At 36.2% G+C, this 14,671-nt stretch overlaps 2 protein-coding genes across 3 annotated transcripts in view; one reads left to right on the forward strand and one right to left on the reverse strand.

The window, feature by feature from the left end:
- The window catches only part of LOC132302733 (uncharacterized), a 29,376-nt gene that overhangs the window by 7,812 nt on the left and 6,893 nt on the right, over positions 1 to 14,671 (reverse strand). The gene's annotated exons all lie outside the window — the stretch shown is intronic.
- On the forward strand, positions 10,681 to 13,250 carry LOC132304725 (cytochrome P450 CYP749A22-like). Its single transcript, XM_059802451.1, has 5 exons — positions 10,681 to 10,963; positions 11,069 to 11,292; positions 11,463 to 11,695; positions 12,310 to 12,685; positions 12,771 to 13,250. The coding sequence occupies exons 1-5, from the start codon at positions 10,681 to 10,683 to the stop codon at positions 13,197 to 13,199; spliced, it is 1,545 nt and encodes a 514-aa protein (XP_059658434.1). The 3' UTR covers positions 13,200 to 13,250.

The following is a 14,671-nucleotide window of genomic DNA, read 5'->3' on the forward strand; positions in this document are numbered from 1 at the left end:
GGCTAATCATGAAGTAGATCAGAACTATAGGATAACAGTAGAAGATGTAGTTGACGAATGCAAGTCCTTTTACATTGCTGGACACGAAACTGAGACAGGAGGTGCTTGAGTTATTTGGCCAAGAACACCCAAATTCAGAAGGCATTGGAAGGCTAAAAACGGTACCCAAAATGTTGCAAATTAAATTCAGCATTCTTTTTGCATTACAAAATTAACATTATTTGATTCACCCTTTAATTTTAATGTCCTTTTTCTCTATGCAGATGAACATGATCATCAATGAATCTTTAAGACTATATCCTCCAGTGTCTCTATTTATGAGAAAAACTAAACATGAAGTCAAATTGGGGAAATTCATCATTCCAGCAAATATAAACCTGTATATTCCAATACTGGCAGTTCATCATCAACCTCAACTATGGGGAGAAGATATGCTGCATTTCAAACCTGAGAGATTTTCTGAAGGGGTTGCTAAAGCTACCAACAACAACCAGGCAGTGTTTCTTCCCTTCGGTTTGGGACCTCTAAGTTGTGTAGGAATGAACTTTGCAATCAACGAAACGAAAATTGCTCTGTCAATGATTCTGCAGCACTACAGCTTCACCCTCTCCCCAACTTATATTCACTCACCAGTTTGTAGTTATGACAGTTTGCCCACAACATGGGGTTCAGATAGTACTCCATGCTCTTTAGTCTGCCACTAGAGTTATTAGTAGAATGTGAAGTGAATGTGATTTCAGTTAAGAAATTTTGAGCTGTGTAGAAATAAGAAAAAAAATGGCCATTAGTACATAAAATTGCTCCAGGGTGTGCAGGTCTTTACAGGACTGCAAGAACCATCATGTGGATAAAAGGCAGTATATATCCTATAATATCAATTCGATCTGATCTTTCTTGATGTCTTCAAGGGTTAGAGCAATTTCAGGTCTAGAAATTATGCTCTTACACTAGCATAATGTATCCAATAATTTCTTGGACTAATAAGTTTACTGGACTTTGTTAGAAACAGTCAAGGGAGAGTCCTAGGTCACATATGCAACTACCATGCAAGTTATCATTTTGTTTACCAACTAAATAAAGGTGATTTTGTGTTTGTACCACCAGGGTGTCATATTAAAAAATAAATTTAATACTATTGCAAATATCAAAATTTTCCAGATTCTGATGGGATTTTATTTTATTTTATTTTATTTTTCTAATTCCAAACGACAATCAAAATTTCTTTCACTCTTAAATATTGATCAACCACACCACTGGTCTATAAAGACAGGTGATATTAGCCGATCAGAATCTCAACCTTAATGTCAAGGGCCAAGTGTTATTGTTGTCTAAAACAAGGTTGCTTCAATATAGAACACCTTTAGTCACAACATCCCAACAGTTCTGTACCTACACCTTTAATCAGTGCATCGTCTACTGACCTTTAAACACCTTTAATCAGTGCATCGTCTACTGACCTTTTAACTAGCTAATTATAATTTTTTGTTTTCCCTGAAAAGTACGCTGCAACTCTTTTAAGATTGAGTTCTAAATATTTTCCAACCGTCATTGATGTACATAGAAGTGTGTGATCAAACTGCATAGCACGCAACACACACCCATGCTCATGCCAAACTAATTGACATCTCTCCAAGGATCACGAGCAGACCTCAGCCATGTCTGCTAATTGTGATAAAATAGGAACACTGAATGTTTCAAAGGCAGAGATAGAAAAGGAGTTGTAGGCTGAATTATGGAATTAAGGAAGAGATAGAAAATAAGTTAAACACGAAGTCAAATTGAAGAAGTTCTTACTTCCAGGCAATATAAACCTGCATATTCCAACGCTGACACTTCATGATGACCCCTAAATATGGAGAGAAAATGTGCATCATATCAAACCAGAGAGATTTCAAAAAGGGTTGCTAAAGCCACCAACAACCACCTCATGAACCATTTACAAGAAAATTGGCTATTGTACTGTAGATTTATCTTTACTGTGATTTGGTAATTGGTGAACCATTTACAAGAGTCCTACCAAGCACTACAGGGAGTTTGATAGACCAAAGGTTGCATAATTCGCTCAAGTGTAACGTTAACATCCTCATGATAAATAAGCTAAATATTATATATGTACGAGTTAATATAAATTTACTACTTTTACAATTTCCTTAATGACATCCTTAACAACTACAATTGTCTTCTTGTAGAACAAGGAAGCAATTGTACACCATGGAGTAAAAGTTAAATCAAGTGGAGCTAATGAAATTATTAATTAACACATGCAAGAATACAACTTTAAACAAAATGAATTAAGTTCTAGTGGCATTATCAATGCGACAACAATAATTTGCCTTAATCTATTAGAAGCTGACCCATAAAGTTAACATCACAGAACAAGAAAATGTTTTCTTTTGTTTGTCTTACTTCCAATTCAAAGATTCCTACGATCATCATCACAGACAAAGCAAGAAATACTTAGAGTAGTAATGAAAGTCACAGTTCAGTACTTGATTTGGAGTCCAAAGCAATATGGGTGCTTTGGAAACCATAATAATCTTTCTTTCAAGCCCTCTTTGCTTGTTCCTTTTCTCAACTTTCATCAAGTTCCTTCACAAATTTTTGTGGGTGCCAATTCGCATCCAACACACAATGCGGTCGCAAGGAATCAATGGTCCTTCTTACAGATTCATCCATGGGAACACCAAAGAGGTCTTAATCATGAAAAAGGAAACAATGATTAGACCTATGAATTTATCACATCACATATTTCCTAGGATTCAACCTCACCTTTACCCTTGGATCAACACATATGGTAACATTATTTAGTTTTACACCTTTCTGAATCTTAATTAGTTCATTGATACAAATGATCTCATTTAACTAGTTTTTTTTATTATTATTTTTTTTTTTACTTTGGGAACAGGTAAGCTCTATCTCAGTTGATATGGCACCAAAGCTCAGTTAATTGTTACCGAGTCAGGATTTGTTAAAGACACACTGAACAATAGAGATAAAGCTTATAGGAAACTGGACATTGATGGCTATTTGAAGAAGCTATTAGGAAATGGTATTCTTGTATCAGAAGGTAAAAAATGGACAAAATTACGAAAATTAGCCAATCATGCTTTCCATGCAGATCGGCTGAAGGTAAGCTCTGTAGTTATTATTGTTATTGTTGTTTAGTCACTGGAACCAGGACTACTGAAGTGTTAATATTGATCATTTTTTTTTTTTTTTTTTTTTTTTTTTTTTTAATGTTTCGAGTATATACCAAGTAATATTAAATTCTATATGGAAATGTTAAGGGGTAACTACTAATTATATGAATATTGTTATGTGTATAGATGCCAGAAATGTTTTCGAGATTAGGCTTCCTGGCATCAGGTAACTTCATCCTTAGGTTAAATCAAGTTTGGGCTCAGATTAAGTTGATTTCCGTATAAGAAAAAAGCAGGGGATGAGGAAACTTTACATGGGTTCAAATTCTTTTTTGTTTTTGACTGACTAGTAAACTTCGATCTTATCTACAGCTGATATTGATCACATGTTTTCTTTCAACTTTAATGACTCTGCTAATGTAAACTGGAATCACTAAATTTTCACCCTTGCTTTTAGCCATCTTGAAGCATTATAGAACAAGAGTTCCTTGATTGAGGAGATTGAAACAAGGAACTGCCTCTTGAGATGTTAAACTTTCAATTATTCTAAGTAGATTATGCTTCTGAAGAGGTTTCCCACATTCCTTATTCTTCAAATATAAAGAACCTCAGAAGAATTGGGAAAGACCACCAAGTCCAAACATTATGCATACGAAATGCGAACTCATATGGCTAGAAAGGGGCAAGAACAGATTAAACAGTACATTCATAAACAAGATTGGAAAGGCCTCAACCTCTTGGCTGAATTCTTACCATTTTACAGGAGTAGATATAAATATCACTCCATTATGCTTCATTTTAGAATTATGTTGTAGAAATATACACTAACAAGTAGGTTTTGTCTTCAAAGTCCACATGGCATTGCCACTTATGAACTATGAATGACTAAATAATCTATTTCAGCTCGTCTTGAGTATTAAAGAATTCAAGCTTTGTACAATTTCTCCACAGAAGCCAGATTGGTCAATTTCCTTTCACATCGTCAGTTTACTTTTATTTATCCACTTTTGCAGTAAATTCTTAAGAACTACTGATGATTTAGAATCAGATAAACTGGTGCAAGGAATACGAGATTCCATTATTGGGATTATAAAGCAAAGAGAGAAGGCAATGTCTGGAGAAGTAAATAACTTCGGGACTGATTTACTTGGATTACTAGTGAAGGTTAATCATGAAGTTGATCAGAACTATAGGATAACAGTAGTAAGAGGTGGTTGATGAATGCAAGACCTTTTATATTGGTGGACACGAAACTACTGCAAACTTACTTGCATGGATTGTTCTTCTTCTAGCAATCCATTCAGATTGGCAAGAGAAAGTGAGGCAGGAGGTACTTATCAAAAAAAAAAAAAGTGAGGAAGGAGGTACTACAGTTATTTGGCCAGCAACATCCAAGTTCAGAAGGCATTGGAAGGCTGAAAACAGTACCCAAATTGTTGTGAATCAAATTGACTATTCTTGTTTGCATTACAAAATTAATACTATTTGATTAAGCATTAAATTTGAATATGTCCTTTTCCTCTATGCAGATGAACATGATCATCAATGAATCTCTAAGACTATATCCTCCGGTGTCTCAGATTACGAGAAAAACTAAACAAGAAGTCAAATTGGGGAATTTCATTATTCCAGCCAATATAGAACTGCATATGCCAACAGCACTTCATCATGATCCTCAAGTATGGGGAGAAGATGCACTGCTATTCAAACTAGAGAGATTTTCCGAAGGGTTGCTAAAGCTGCTAACAACAACCAAGCAGTGTTTCTTCCCTTTGGTTTGGGACCTCGAATATGTGTAGGAATGAACTTTGCAATCAACAAAACGCAGATTGCTCTATCAATGATTTTGCAGCGCTACAGCTTCACCCTCTCCCCAACTTATGTTCACTCACCAGTTGTAGTTGTGACAGTTCGCCCCCAACATGGGGTTCCGGTAATTCTCCATGCTCTGCAGTATGCACTAGAGTTGTTTGTAGAATGTGAAGTGAATGAAACAACCAACAGTGTGATATCTTATATTACAATGAGATTGCAGTTAAGAAATTCTGAATGGTGTAAAAATAAGAAAAATTGGCTATTAGTGCAGCAAATTGTTACAGGTTGTGCAGGTGTTTGCAATGACTGCAAGAACCATCATCTGTATAGAAGGCAGTATATATATCCTATAATATAAATGAAAGCCAAATTCAGATACAATTCAAGCTTATCTTTCTTGATGTTTCCAAAGGTTAGAGTATTTTAGGTCTAGAACTTATGTCTTACATTCACATCATGTATATCATATGGGTACCTAATAATTTATTGGACTAATAAATTTACTGGATTTGGTAAGAAACAGTCAAGAGAGAGTACTAAGTCAACATATGTAACTTGCAGGAGAGTACTAAATCAACATCTGTAAGTTATCCTTTTGTTTACCAACTAAATAAATGTATACTTTAGGATAAGTGATGTTCACTATATCCATTATGAGTGTTCATATGGTAAAGAAGCCACATTGCCTCATAACCAATCTAAAGAACAGTTCTTCCCTACAGATAGCAGATTGGACTCTTATAACAGTAGAATGGAAGCTTTAATTCCACGAAAAAGAGAGAATATAAAGGGGCTTGGGTCAACATTGTGTTTGTACCACCAGGGTCTCAAACTAGAAAATATCAAAAATTTCCAGATTCAGATTATATTTGGTTAATTTTTTAATTCCAAATTACAAACAAAATTCCTTTCTCTTAAAGAATCGATCCACTAAACCACTAGTCTATAAGACAGTTGATATTAGCTGGTCAGTATCTCAACATATTTTCAAATCGTCACTCGTGCACTTATAAGTGTGTCATCACAAACTGCATAGTGGGCAGTACACACCCATGCTCGTGCCAAGGATCACGAGCACTGACCCGCTGCCATGTCTCTGTTAATTGTAACACATTGTGATTAAATAGGAACCCTGAATGTTTCTAAGGCAAAGATAGAAGTAGTGGTGGTTTGGAAAGTCCTGCTGTTGAGACTACACCAAATCTTTTGGGGGTTGTTAACTCTGACTCTAAGACTCCAAGTAGTAGTGGTTTTACTGGCAGTGCTGGTATTGTCAAAGGTGGTCTCAAGAGTGATTTTACTGTCAATGCAGTCAAAGGTGGCCTAAAGGGTGATTCTGATGTCAAAGCTGTCAAAGGGGGTCTCAAACATGATCTCGCTGTTAATGCTGTCAATTCTGATATCAAGGATTTAGCTAACACTGCAAAGCCTGTAGTTCATCAAGAGGATAATCAGAAACCTAATGTTCAGAAGAAATCTTTTTCAGCCACTCCCAGAGTGACTAGGAGTAAAGGGGGTGCATCCCATCCTCCTCCTTCTCAATGATATCATCTTGGAACGTGAGGGGCTTGAATAAGCCCAGAAGACAAAAGGAGGTTAGGCAGTGGATTAAGTCCAATGGTGCTCATTTTGTCTGTTTGCAAGAAACAAGGGTGGGAAGGCCTAAATTTGATTCAATTTCCAAAAGAATTAACAGAAATTGGTGTTGGCTTCATAATTATGATTCTCATTCTTTGGGTAAGCTCTGGATAGGATGGGATCCTCTTCTGTTTACAGTAACAAAGTTATTAGAAATGGACCAATGTATTCTTTTGAAAGTTACTATACTTCAAACTGGGGAAGAGGTTTTCTGTTCTCCTGTGTATGCCTCTAACACAGTGGCAGGTAGAAGAAGGTTATGGGATCAATTGATTACACACCATACTATGGTTACAGGGCCTTGGTTGGTTGTAGGAGATTGAATGCAACTAGATTTCATTCAGATAAGCAAGGGGGTCGAATGGTTCCTCAAAAAATTTTAGATGAATTTAATAATTGCCTTCAACAAGTTGGTTTGATGGAATTACATGCTACAAATGGAGAGTGGTCATGGTGTAATCGACAATGCAACAGCAGAAGAATTTTGGCCAAACTAGATAGAGTTTTCATTAATGATGCATGGCTTCAGCAATTTACAGGTACAAAAATTGCTTATTCTGCTTCATCTTCCTCAGATCACTATGGAGTCATCATTAACATATTCAGACAATTTGCTAGTGGTCCAAAGCCATTCAAAATGTTAAAGGTCTGGTGTTTGCAAGAGGGTATTGCAGAGGTGATTAAGAAGGCCTGGGACGCTGAAGTTGTTGGGAATCCAATTCATACATTACTTAAGAAGTTAAGAAATGTTAAAGCTGCTGTTAGGGATTGGAATAAAAATTCATTTGGGGATATTCATCAGAGGGTTGATAACTCAAGCCAAAACTTGGAAGATATGCAGGGGGAACTGTTAGCTAATCCTTCAGACGATTTGTTTGTCAAGGAACAACAAGCTAGAGACATATATCAAGACGCTATGTCTGCTCAAGAAATTCTATATTCTCAAAAATCTAGAATCTTGTGGTTGAAGGATAATGATAGATGTTCTGCTTTTTTCTATCATAAGATGAAAAAACATCATCAATTCAATGCCATTACTACTATTACAACACCAACTGGCCATTCCACTTCTGAACCAGCTGAGGTTAGAAAGATCTTTGAGGACTATTATCAGGGATTATTTCAAAGTTCTGGAAGTGATCATCCCTTTGATATTCGGGCTAGATATCAGTTGTCAATGGATGACAAGTTCATATTGGATACTCCTATAACTAATGAAGAAATCAAAACAGTGGTGATGAATTTTAATCCAGATAAAGCCCCAGGTCCAGATGGCTTCCCAGCTCGATTCTTCCAAACCTTTTGGTCTACTGTCCATTCAGAAGTTTGCGCTGCTGTCCATCATTTCTTTCTCACAGGCAAGCTTCCTTTAGGGGTTAGTAGCTCATTCATTACTTTGATTCCAAAAACTGGAAATGCATCTAGTCCCAAAGATTACAGGCCCATAGCTTTATGCAATTTAATTTACAAAATCATTTCAAAAATCTTAGCTGCTAGACTTGCTCTGGTTCTTCCTAAATTGGTTGGATTAGAACAAAATGCTTTTATAAAAGGGAGGAAGATTCAAGATGCTATTATTATGTGGCATGAAATGATTAGTGAATTTACAAACAAGCATCCTACAATGGCTTTGAAGGCTGATATTTCCAAAGCTTTTGACTCAGTCTCTTGGAGTTTTCTATTGAAGATTATGGTTGCAGCTGGTTTCAGTAATACTTGGATCACATGGATCTCTACAATTCTGGCTTCTACTAGATACTCTATCTTGCTGAATGGATCTCCAACAGGCTTCATCCAACCTACAAAGGGGCTTAGACAAGGCTGTCCTCTCTCCCCCCTTCTTTTTACATTGGTCACTGATCAATTTACACAGTTATTGAATTCTGAAGTTGCTCAGGGAAGGATTACTTTGTCACATACAGCATTGAAAGCACATTCTACTATCTGTCATACTTTCTTTGCAGATGATCTTCTTATAACTTGTAAGGCTTCTATTCCAAATGCTAGAACTCTTCAAGAAATTTTTCAGATATTCGGAGCTGCTTCTGGGTTACAAATTAACTACCACAAAAGTAGTTTAATTTTCTCTAAAACGGTGAGAAGAAGAAGATCTATTTTGAATCTGCTTCAATGTAAGGAAGAATGCTTACCTCTGAAATATTTGGGGATACCTCTATGTTCCACAGGTCTAAAGAAGCCACATTGTTCAGTTTTATTGGATAAAATTTCAAATAAAATCAATGATTGGTGCAATGGTATGCTTTCAGTAGCAGGGAAAACTGAATTGATCAAGACAGTTATCACTCCGACTTGTTTGTACTGGTGCAGTGTTTTTACATTGCCTATATCAGTCCTCATTCAGATTCAAAAGCTGTGCAGGGACTTTATTTGGGGAAGCAGAGACACATTGAAGAAAATGCACCTCTTAAGTTGGGATGTTACGTGCAGACCTAAAGCTGAGGGAGGTTTGGGTATCCAAAAATTGATAGATGTGCAACAAGCAGCTCAATGTACATTAGCTTGGGATTTTATTCTTAGCAAAGATAGGATTTGGGTTCCATGGTTCAAAAACAGATATTCTTCTCTATCTACTTACTGGAATGCAGTCCCCAAGATCTCTCATTCTATCTTATGGAAAAATTTGATAAATGTAAGGGATCTTATGCATCTTAATATTAAATTTTCAATTGGAAATGGGCAAATTTTCAAGCTACTGTCTGATCCATGGTGTGAAGGTCATTCTTTACTACAGAAATTTGGTCACCGTATTGTTAGAAGACTGGGTTTTGCTTGGGATTCCTCTTTGTCCAGCCTTATGGATAATGGAGGCTGGAATTTACATATTTTGCAGGACACCATTTTTCATCCTATCAGAGATTATATTCAAACACTGGTTATTCATGACAGAGAAGATAAATATACTTGGGATGGAGGTTCATTTTCTTTTAAAAATGCTTGGAAGGGTTGTAGGGTAATGCATCCAGAGGTGTTATGGTACAAGATGTGTTGGGGTAAAGCTCGGCTAGGTGGTCTGTTCATTGTGTTTTTCTCTTCCATAATAAGTTGCCAACAATGGTTAATCTCCAAAGGCGGAAAGTGCAGCTTGCTCCAAGGTGCTCTATTTGTTTACAGGAGAGTGATACAAGGAATCGTTTATTTGTTGAATGCTCCTATGCTAGGAATTTTTGGAAGTGGATAGCAGATATCATGGGATGGAATGTTGATTTTTCTGAAATTTTTACTTTTGAAGAACTTTGGAATTGGTTCTTTCAGCAATCAAGCAAAATGATACATACTGTAATGGTGGCTGGGCTATGGAGCATTTGGCAGGAGAGAAATAGAAGGCTTCATGGTCATCTATATAGTGTTTTAGATCTCTATAGTGTTTCAATTTCCGATCTTACTTAATTTGCAGATCATTGTTTGATCAGTTTCATTGCGTGTTTTTTATGATCTTAATTGATCATTTTATTCTTTTCTGAGGGTATGCCCTCTGTGCGCCTGTAATTATTTTTTCCTTTTTTATACATCAACATTTATGAAAAAAAAAAAGAAGTGGTTGGCTAATTGATGGAATTGGGGAATAGATAGAAAAATAAGTTAATCTTCATATTCCAACACTGGCACTTTATCATGATCCTCAAATATGGGGAGAAAATGTTCTTCAAATCAAACCAGAGAGATCTGTGAAGGGTTGCTAAACCAGAGGATGTCATTAAGTTCATTTTTAATGACATCCTGAACAACTACAATTGTCTTCTTCTAGAACAAGCAAGAAATTGTACACCATACAGTTAAAGTCAAATCAAGTGGAGCTAATGAAACTATTAATTAACACATGCAAGAATACTACTTAAAACAAAATAAAATAATTGATAGTGACATTATCAAGACAAAAACACCAACTGGCCTCAATCTATTATAAGCTGACCCATATAGTTAACATCACAGAACAAGAAAAACTTTCTTTTTTGTTTGTCTGAGTTCCAATAAAAAGATTCCTATGGTCTTCATGACAAATAAAACAAGCAACACTTAAAGCAGTAACAAATGAAGCAGTTCAGTTGATTTGAACTCTAAAGCAAATATGGGTGCTTTGGAAACCTTAGTAGTCTTTCTTTCAAGCTCTCTGTGCCTGTTCCTTTTCTTAACTCTCATCACGTTCCTTCACAAATTTTTGTGGGTGCCAATTCGAATCCAACACAGGATGCGGTCACAGGGAATCAACGGTCCTTCTTACAAATTCATCCGTGGGAACACCAAAGAGGCCTTAATCATGAGGAAGGAAAAAATGATTAGACCTATGAATTTATCACATCACATATTTCCAAGAATTCAGCCTCACATTTGCTCTTGGATCAACACATATGGTAACACTATTTAGTTTTATGACTTTCTGAATCCAAGGTAGTCCATCCATCCAAATGAACTAATTAATTAACTAGTTATTTTGTTTTATTTTACTTTGGTTTCAGGTAAGATCTATCTCAGTTGGTATGGTGCCAAAGCTCAGTTATTTGTTACGGAATCAGAATTTGTTAAAGAGCTACTGAACAATAGAGATAGAGCTTATGTGAAAACAGACACTGAAGGCTTTTTGAAGAAGCTACTAGGAAATGGTATTCTGGTATCAGAAGGAAAAAAATGGACAAAATTACGGAAACTAGCCAATCATGCTTTCCATGCAGATCGGTTGAAGGTAAGCTCTGTAGTTATTATTGTTATTGTTGTTGAGTCACTGAAACATAGATTACTGAAGCATTACTTCTAATCAATTTTTTTCCAATGTTTTGAGTGTACTAATATTAAATTCTAGAAGGAAAAATTAAGGGGTAACTAATAATTATATGAAGATTGGTGTGTGCATAGAATATGATTCCGGAAATGATTTCAAGTGCGGATATGATGCTAGAAAGGTTGAAACAGTATGAAGGAAAAGAGGTGGATATGTATGAAGAGTTCAGGCTATTAACATCAGAAGTGATTTCCAGAACAGCTTTTGGGAGCAGTTATTTAGAAGGGAAAGACATATTTGAAATGTTGATAAAGTTGTCTATGATAAATATCCGAAACGCTTTCAAGATTAGGCTTCCTGGCATCAGGTAAGTTTATCCATACGTAAAATCAATTTTGGGTTCAGATTAAGTTGATTTCTGTACAAGAAAGAGGCATTGCATGAGGATACTTTACATGGGTCCAAATACTTTTTTGTTTTTGACTAATGGTCTCAACTTTGATCTACAACTGATATTGATCACAAGTTTTCCTTCAACTTTAAGAACTCTGCTCTTGTAAACTGGAATCACTAAATTTTCAACCTTTTTTTTACCATCTTTAAGTCCACACATTGTGCATATGCTATACAAACTCATATGGCAAGAGATAGTCAATGAAAAATGGGATAGTATAGTCAAATACAAGATTGGAAAGGCCTCAACATCTTGGCTCAACCTGTTTTATAGGAGCAGAGCAAAAGGTCACTCCATTGTGCTTTATTTTAGCATTATGTTGTAGAAAGATACCCTAAGAAGGTGGTTTCTCTTAAAAGTCCACATACGAGTGTCACTTGTGAATTATGAATGACTAAATGATCTGTTTCAGCTCTAGTCTTGAGTATCAATAGAATTCAAGCTTTGAACAAATTCTCCACAAGAAGCCAGATTGGTTAATTGCCCTTCTCATCCTCATTTTAATTTTTATTTGTCCACTTGTGCAGTAAATTCTTCAGAACTGCTGATGATATAGAATCAGATAAACTTGAACAAGGAATCCATGATTCCATTATAAGGATTATAAAGCAAAGAGAGAAGACAATGACTGGAGAAGTAGATAACTTCGGGACTGATTTACTTGGATTACTAGTGAAGGCCAATCATGATGCTGATGAGAACTATAGGATAACAGTAGAAGATGTGGTTGACGAATGCAAGACCTTTTACATTGCTGGACACGAAACTACTACGACCTTACTTGCATGGACTGCTCTTCTTCTAGCAATCCACACAGATTGGCAAGAGAAAGCGAGGCAAGAGGTGATAGAGTTATTTGGCAAACAACAACCAAATTCGGAAGGCATTGGAAGGCTAAAAACAGTATTTGAATATTCTTGCTTGCATTGCAAAATTCATACTATATGATTCAGCATTAAATTTTAATGTGTCCTTCTTCTCTATGCAGACAAACATGATCATCAATGAATCGCTAAGACTATATCCTCCAGTGTCTCAATTTGTAAGAAAAACTAAACATGAAGTCAAATTGGGGAAGTTCATTATTCCAGCCAATATAGAGCTGAATATGCCAACACTGGCACTTCATCATGACCCTCAAGTATGGGGAGAAGACGCACTGCTTTTCAAACCAGAGAGATTTTCTGAAGGGGTTGCTAAAGCTACCAACAACAACCAAGCACTGTTTATTCCCTTCGGTTTGGGACCTCGAAATTGTGTAGGAATGAACTTTGCAATCAACGAAACGAAGATTGCTCTGTCAATGATTCTGCAGCACTACAGCTTCACCCTCTCCCCAACTTATATTCACTCACCAGTCATAGTTGTGACAATTCGCCCGCAACATGGGGTTCCAGTAATACTCCATGCTCTGTAGTATGCACTAGAGTTGTTAGTAGAATGTGAAGTGAAAGAAATAACCAACAGAGACGGCCGATTGTACTGCATCACAATGTCTCTGTTGTGTGCAAGGCAAATCATATGGAATGTGGCAGATACTTAGGAATTAATCTGCACTCTGATGGAAATATTTAGTTTTTAATTTCTTGATCTATGTGGTTAGGAAGGGAGATCTTCCTCTGCGTGTTTGGGCTAGTTTTCCTTTTGTGGGCTTTTTCATGTTAATTGCCCTCCCTGCCAACTTTTGGAAGTGGGTGTTCTCATTATTAATATTGGACGTGGGTGTTCTCATTATTATTATTATTATTTTTTTTTGTAATTGGGAGGGTTTCCCCTCTGTTGTTTTATTTGGTTTTAATAAAAGCTTGCTTATAAAATAAATAAATAAATAACCAACACAGAGTGATATCTTGTATTTTGTTGTTCCCTATATCAATTATGAGTATGCATATGGTGAAGAAGCCACCATGCCTCATGACCAAGCTAAAGAACGGTTCTTTTCTGTAGATAGAAGAGAGTTCACTTTTATAGCCACTAGTAGAAAAGGACTAATAAAAGTGGAATGGAATCCTTATTGCCCTTGTAAGAGAGAGAATATAAAGGCGCTTGAGTCAACTTTGTGCTTGTACCACTAGGGTGTCATATTAGAAAATAAAATAAAAAGTGCGGCAAATATCAAAATTTTCCAGATTCAGATTAATTTTGTTTTATTTTTCTAATTCTAAATGACAATCAAAATTCCTCTCTTAAATATTTGATCCACCGCTGGTCCATTAAGACACGTGATTTAGCTAATCAGCATCTCAACCTTAATGTCAGGGGCTAAGTGTTATTGTTGTCCAAAACAACACTGCCTCAATATAGAACACTTTAGTCACAATATCCCAACAGATAATTTGTTCTGTACCTACAGCTTTAACTAGCTAATTATCAATTTTTTTCCTATAAAATACTCTTTGAACTCTTTAAATATTGAGTTCAACATATTTTCCAAACGTCATTAGTGCACATAGAAGTGTGTCACCAAACTGCATAATGGGCAGCACACACCATGATCGTGCCAAACTCATTGAAAGTTGTCCAAGGATCACTAGCACAGACCCCCTCCCATGTCTGTGCTAATTGTGATACACTGTGGGTAAACAGGAACCCCGAATGTTTCTATTGCGGAGATACTTGGGTGATTGATAGAAAAGAAGTTAAACATGAAATCGAATTGAGGAAGTTCATTCTTCCAGACAATATAAATCTGCATATTCCAACACTGGCACTTCTTCATGACCCTCAAATATGGGGAGAAAATGTGCATCGAAGGGATTGCTAAAGCTACCAATAACAACCCAGCAGTATGTTATTCCCTTCAGCTTGGGACCTCGAAGTTGTGTAGGAATGAACTTTGCACTCAATGAACAAACCATTTTTTAACTCATAAATCTTTCCTTTGGCGAT

The sequence above is a fragment of the Cornus florida genome, unplaced genomic scaffold (genome assembly GCF_030987335.1).
Source record: "Cornus florida cultivar Cherokee Brave unplaced genomic scaffold, ASM3098733v1 CherokeeBrave_3.0.0_Hap2_Chr04, whole genome shotgun sequence".
Lineage (NCBI taxonomy): Eukaryota > Viridiplantae > Streptophyta > Magnoliopsida > Cornales > Cornaceae > Cornus > Cornus florida.

Bases quoted from the DNA above. Each gene is read 5' to 3' on its own strand.
- LOC132304725 (XM_059802451.1), top strand. From the start codon at position 10,681: ATGGGTGCTTTGGAAACCTTAGTAGTCTTTCTTTCAAGCTCTCTGTGC. The intron at 11,293-11,462 runs GTAAGCTCTGTA...GTGTGTGCATAG, and splicing joins TCCATGCAGATCGGTTGAAG to AATATGATTCCGGAAATGAT. The intron at 11,696-12,309 runs GTAAGTTTATCC...CCACTTGTGCAG, and splicing joins ATTAGGCTTCCTGGCATCAG to TAAATTCTTCAGAACTGCTG.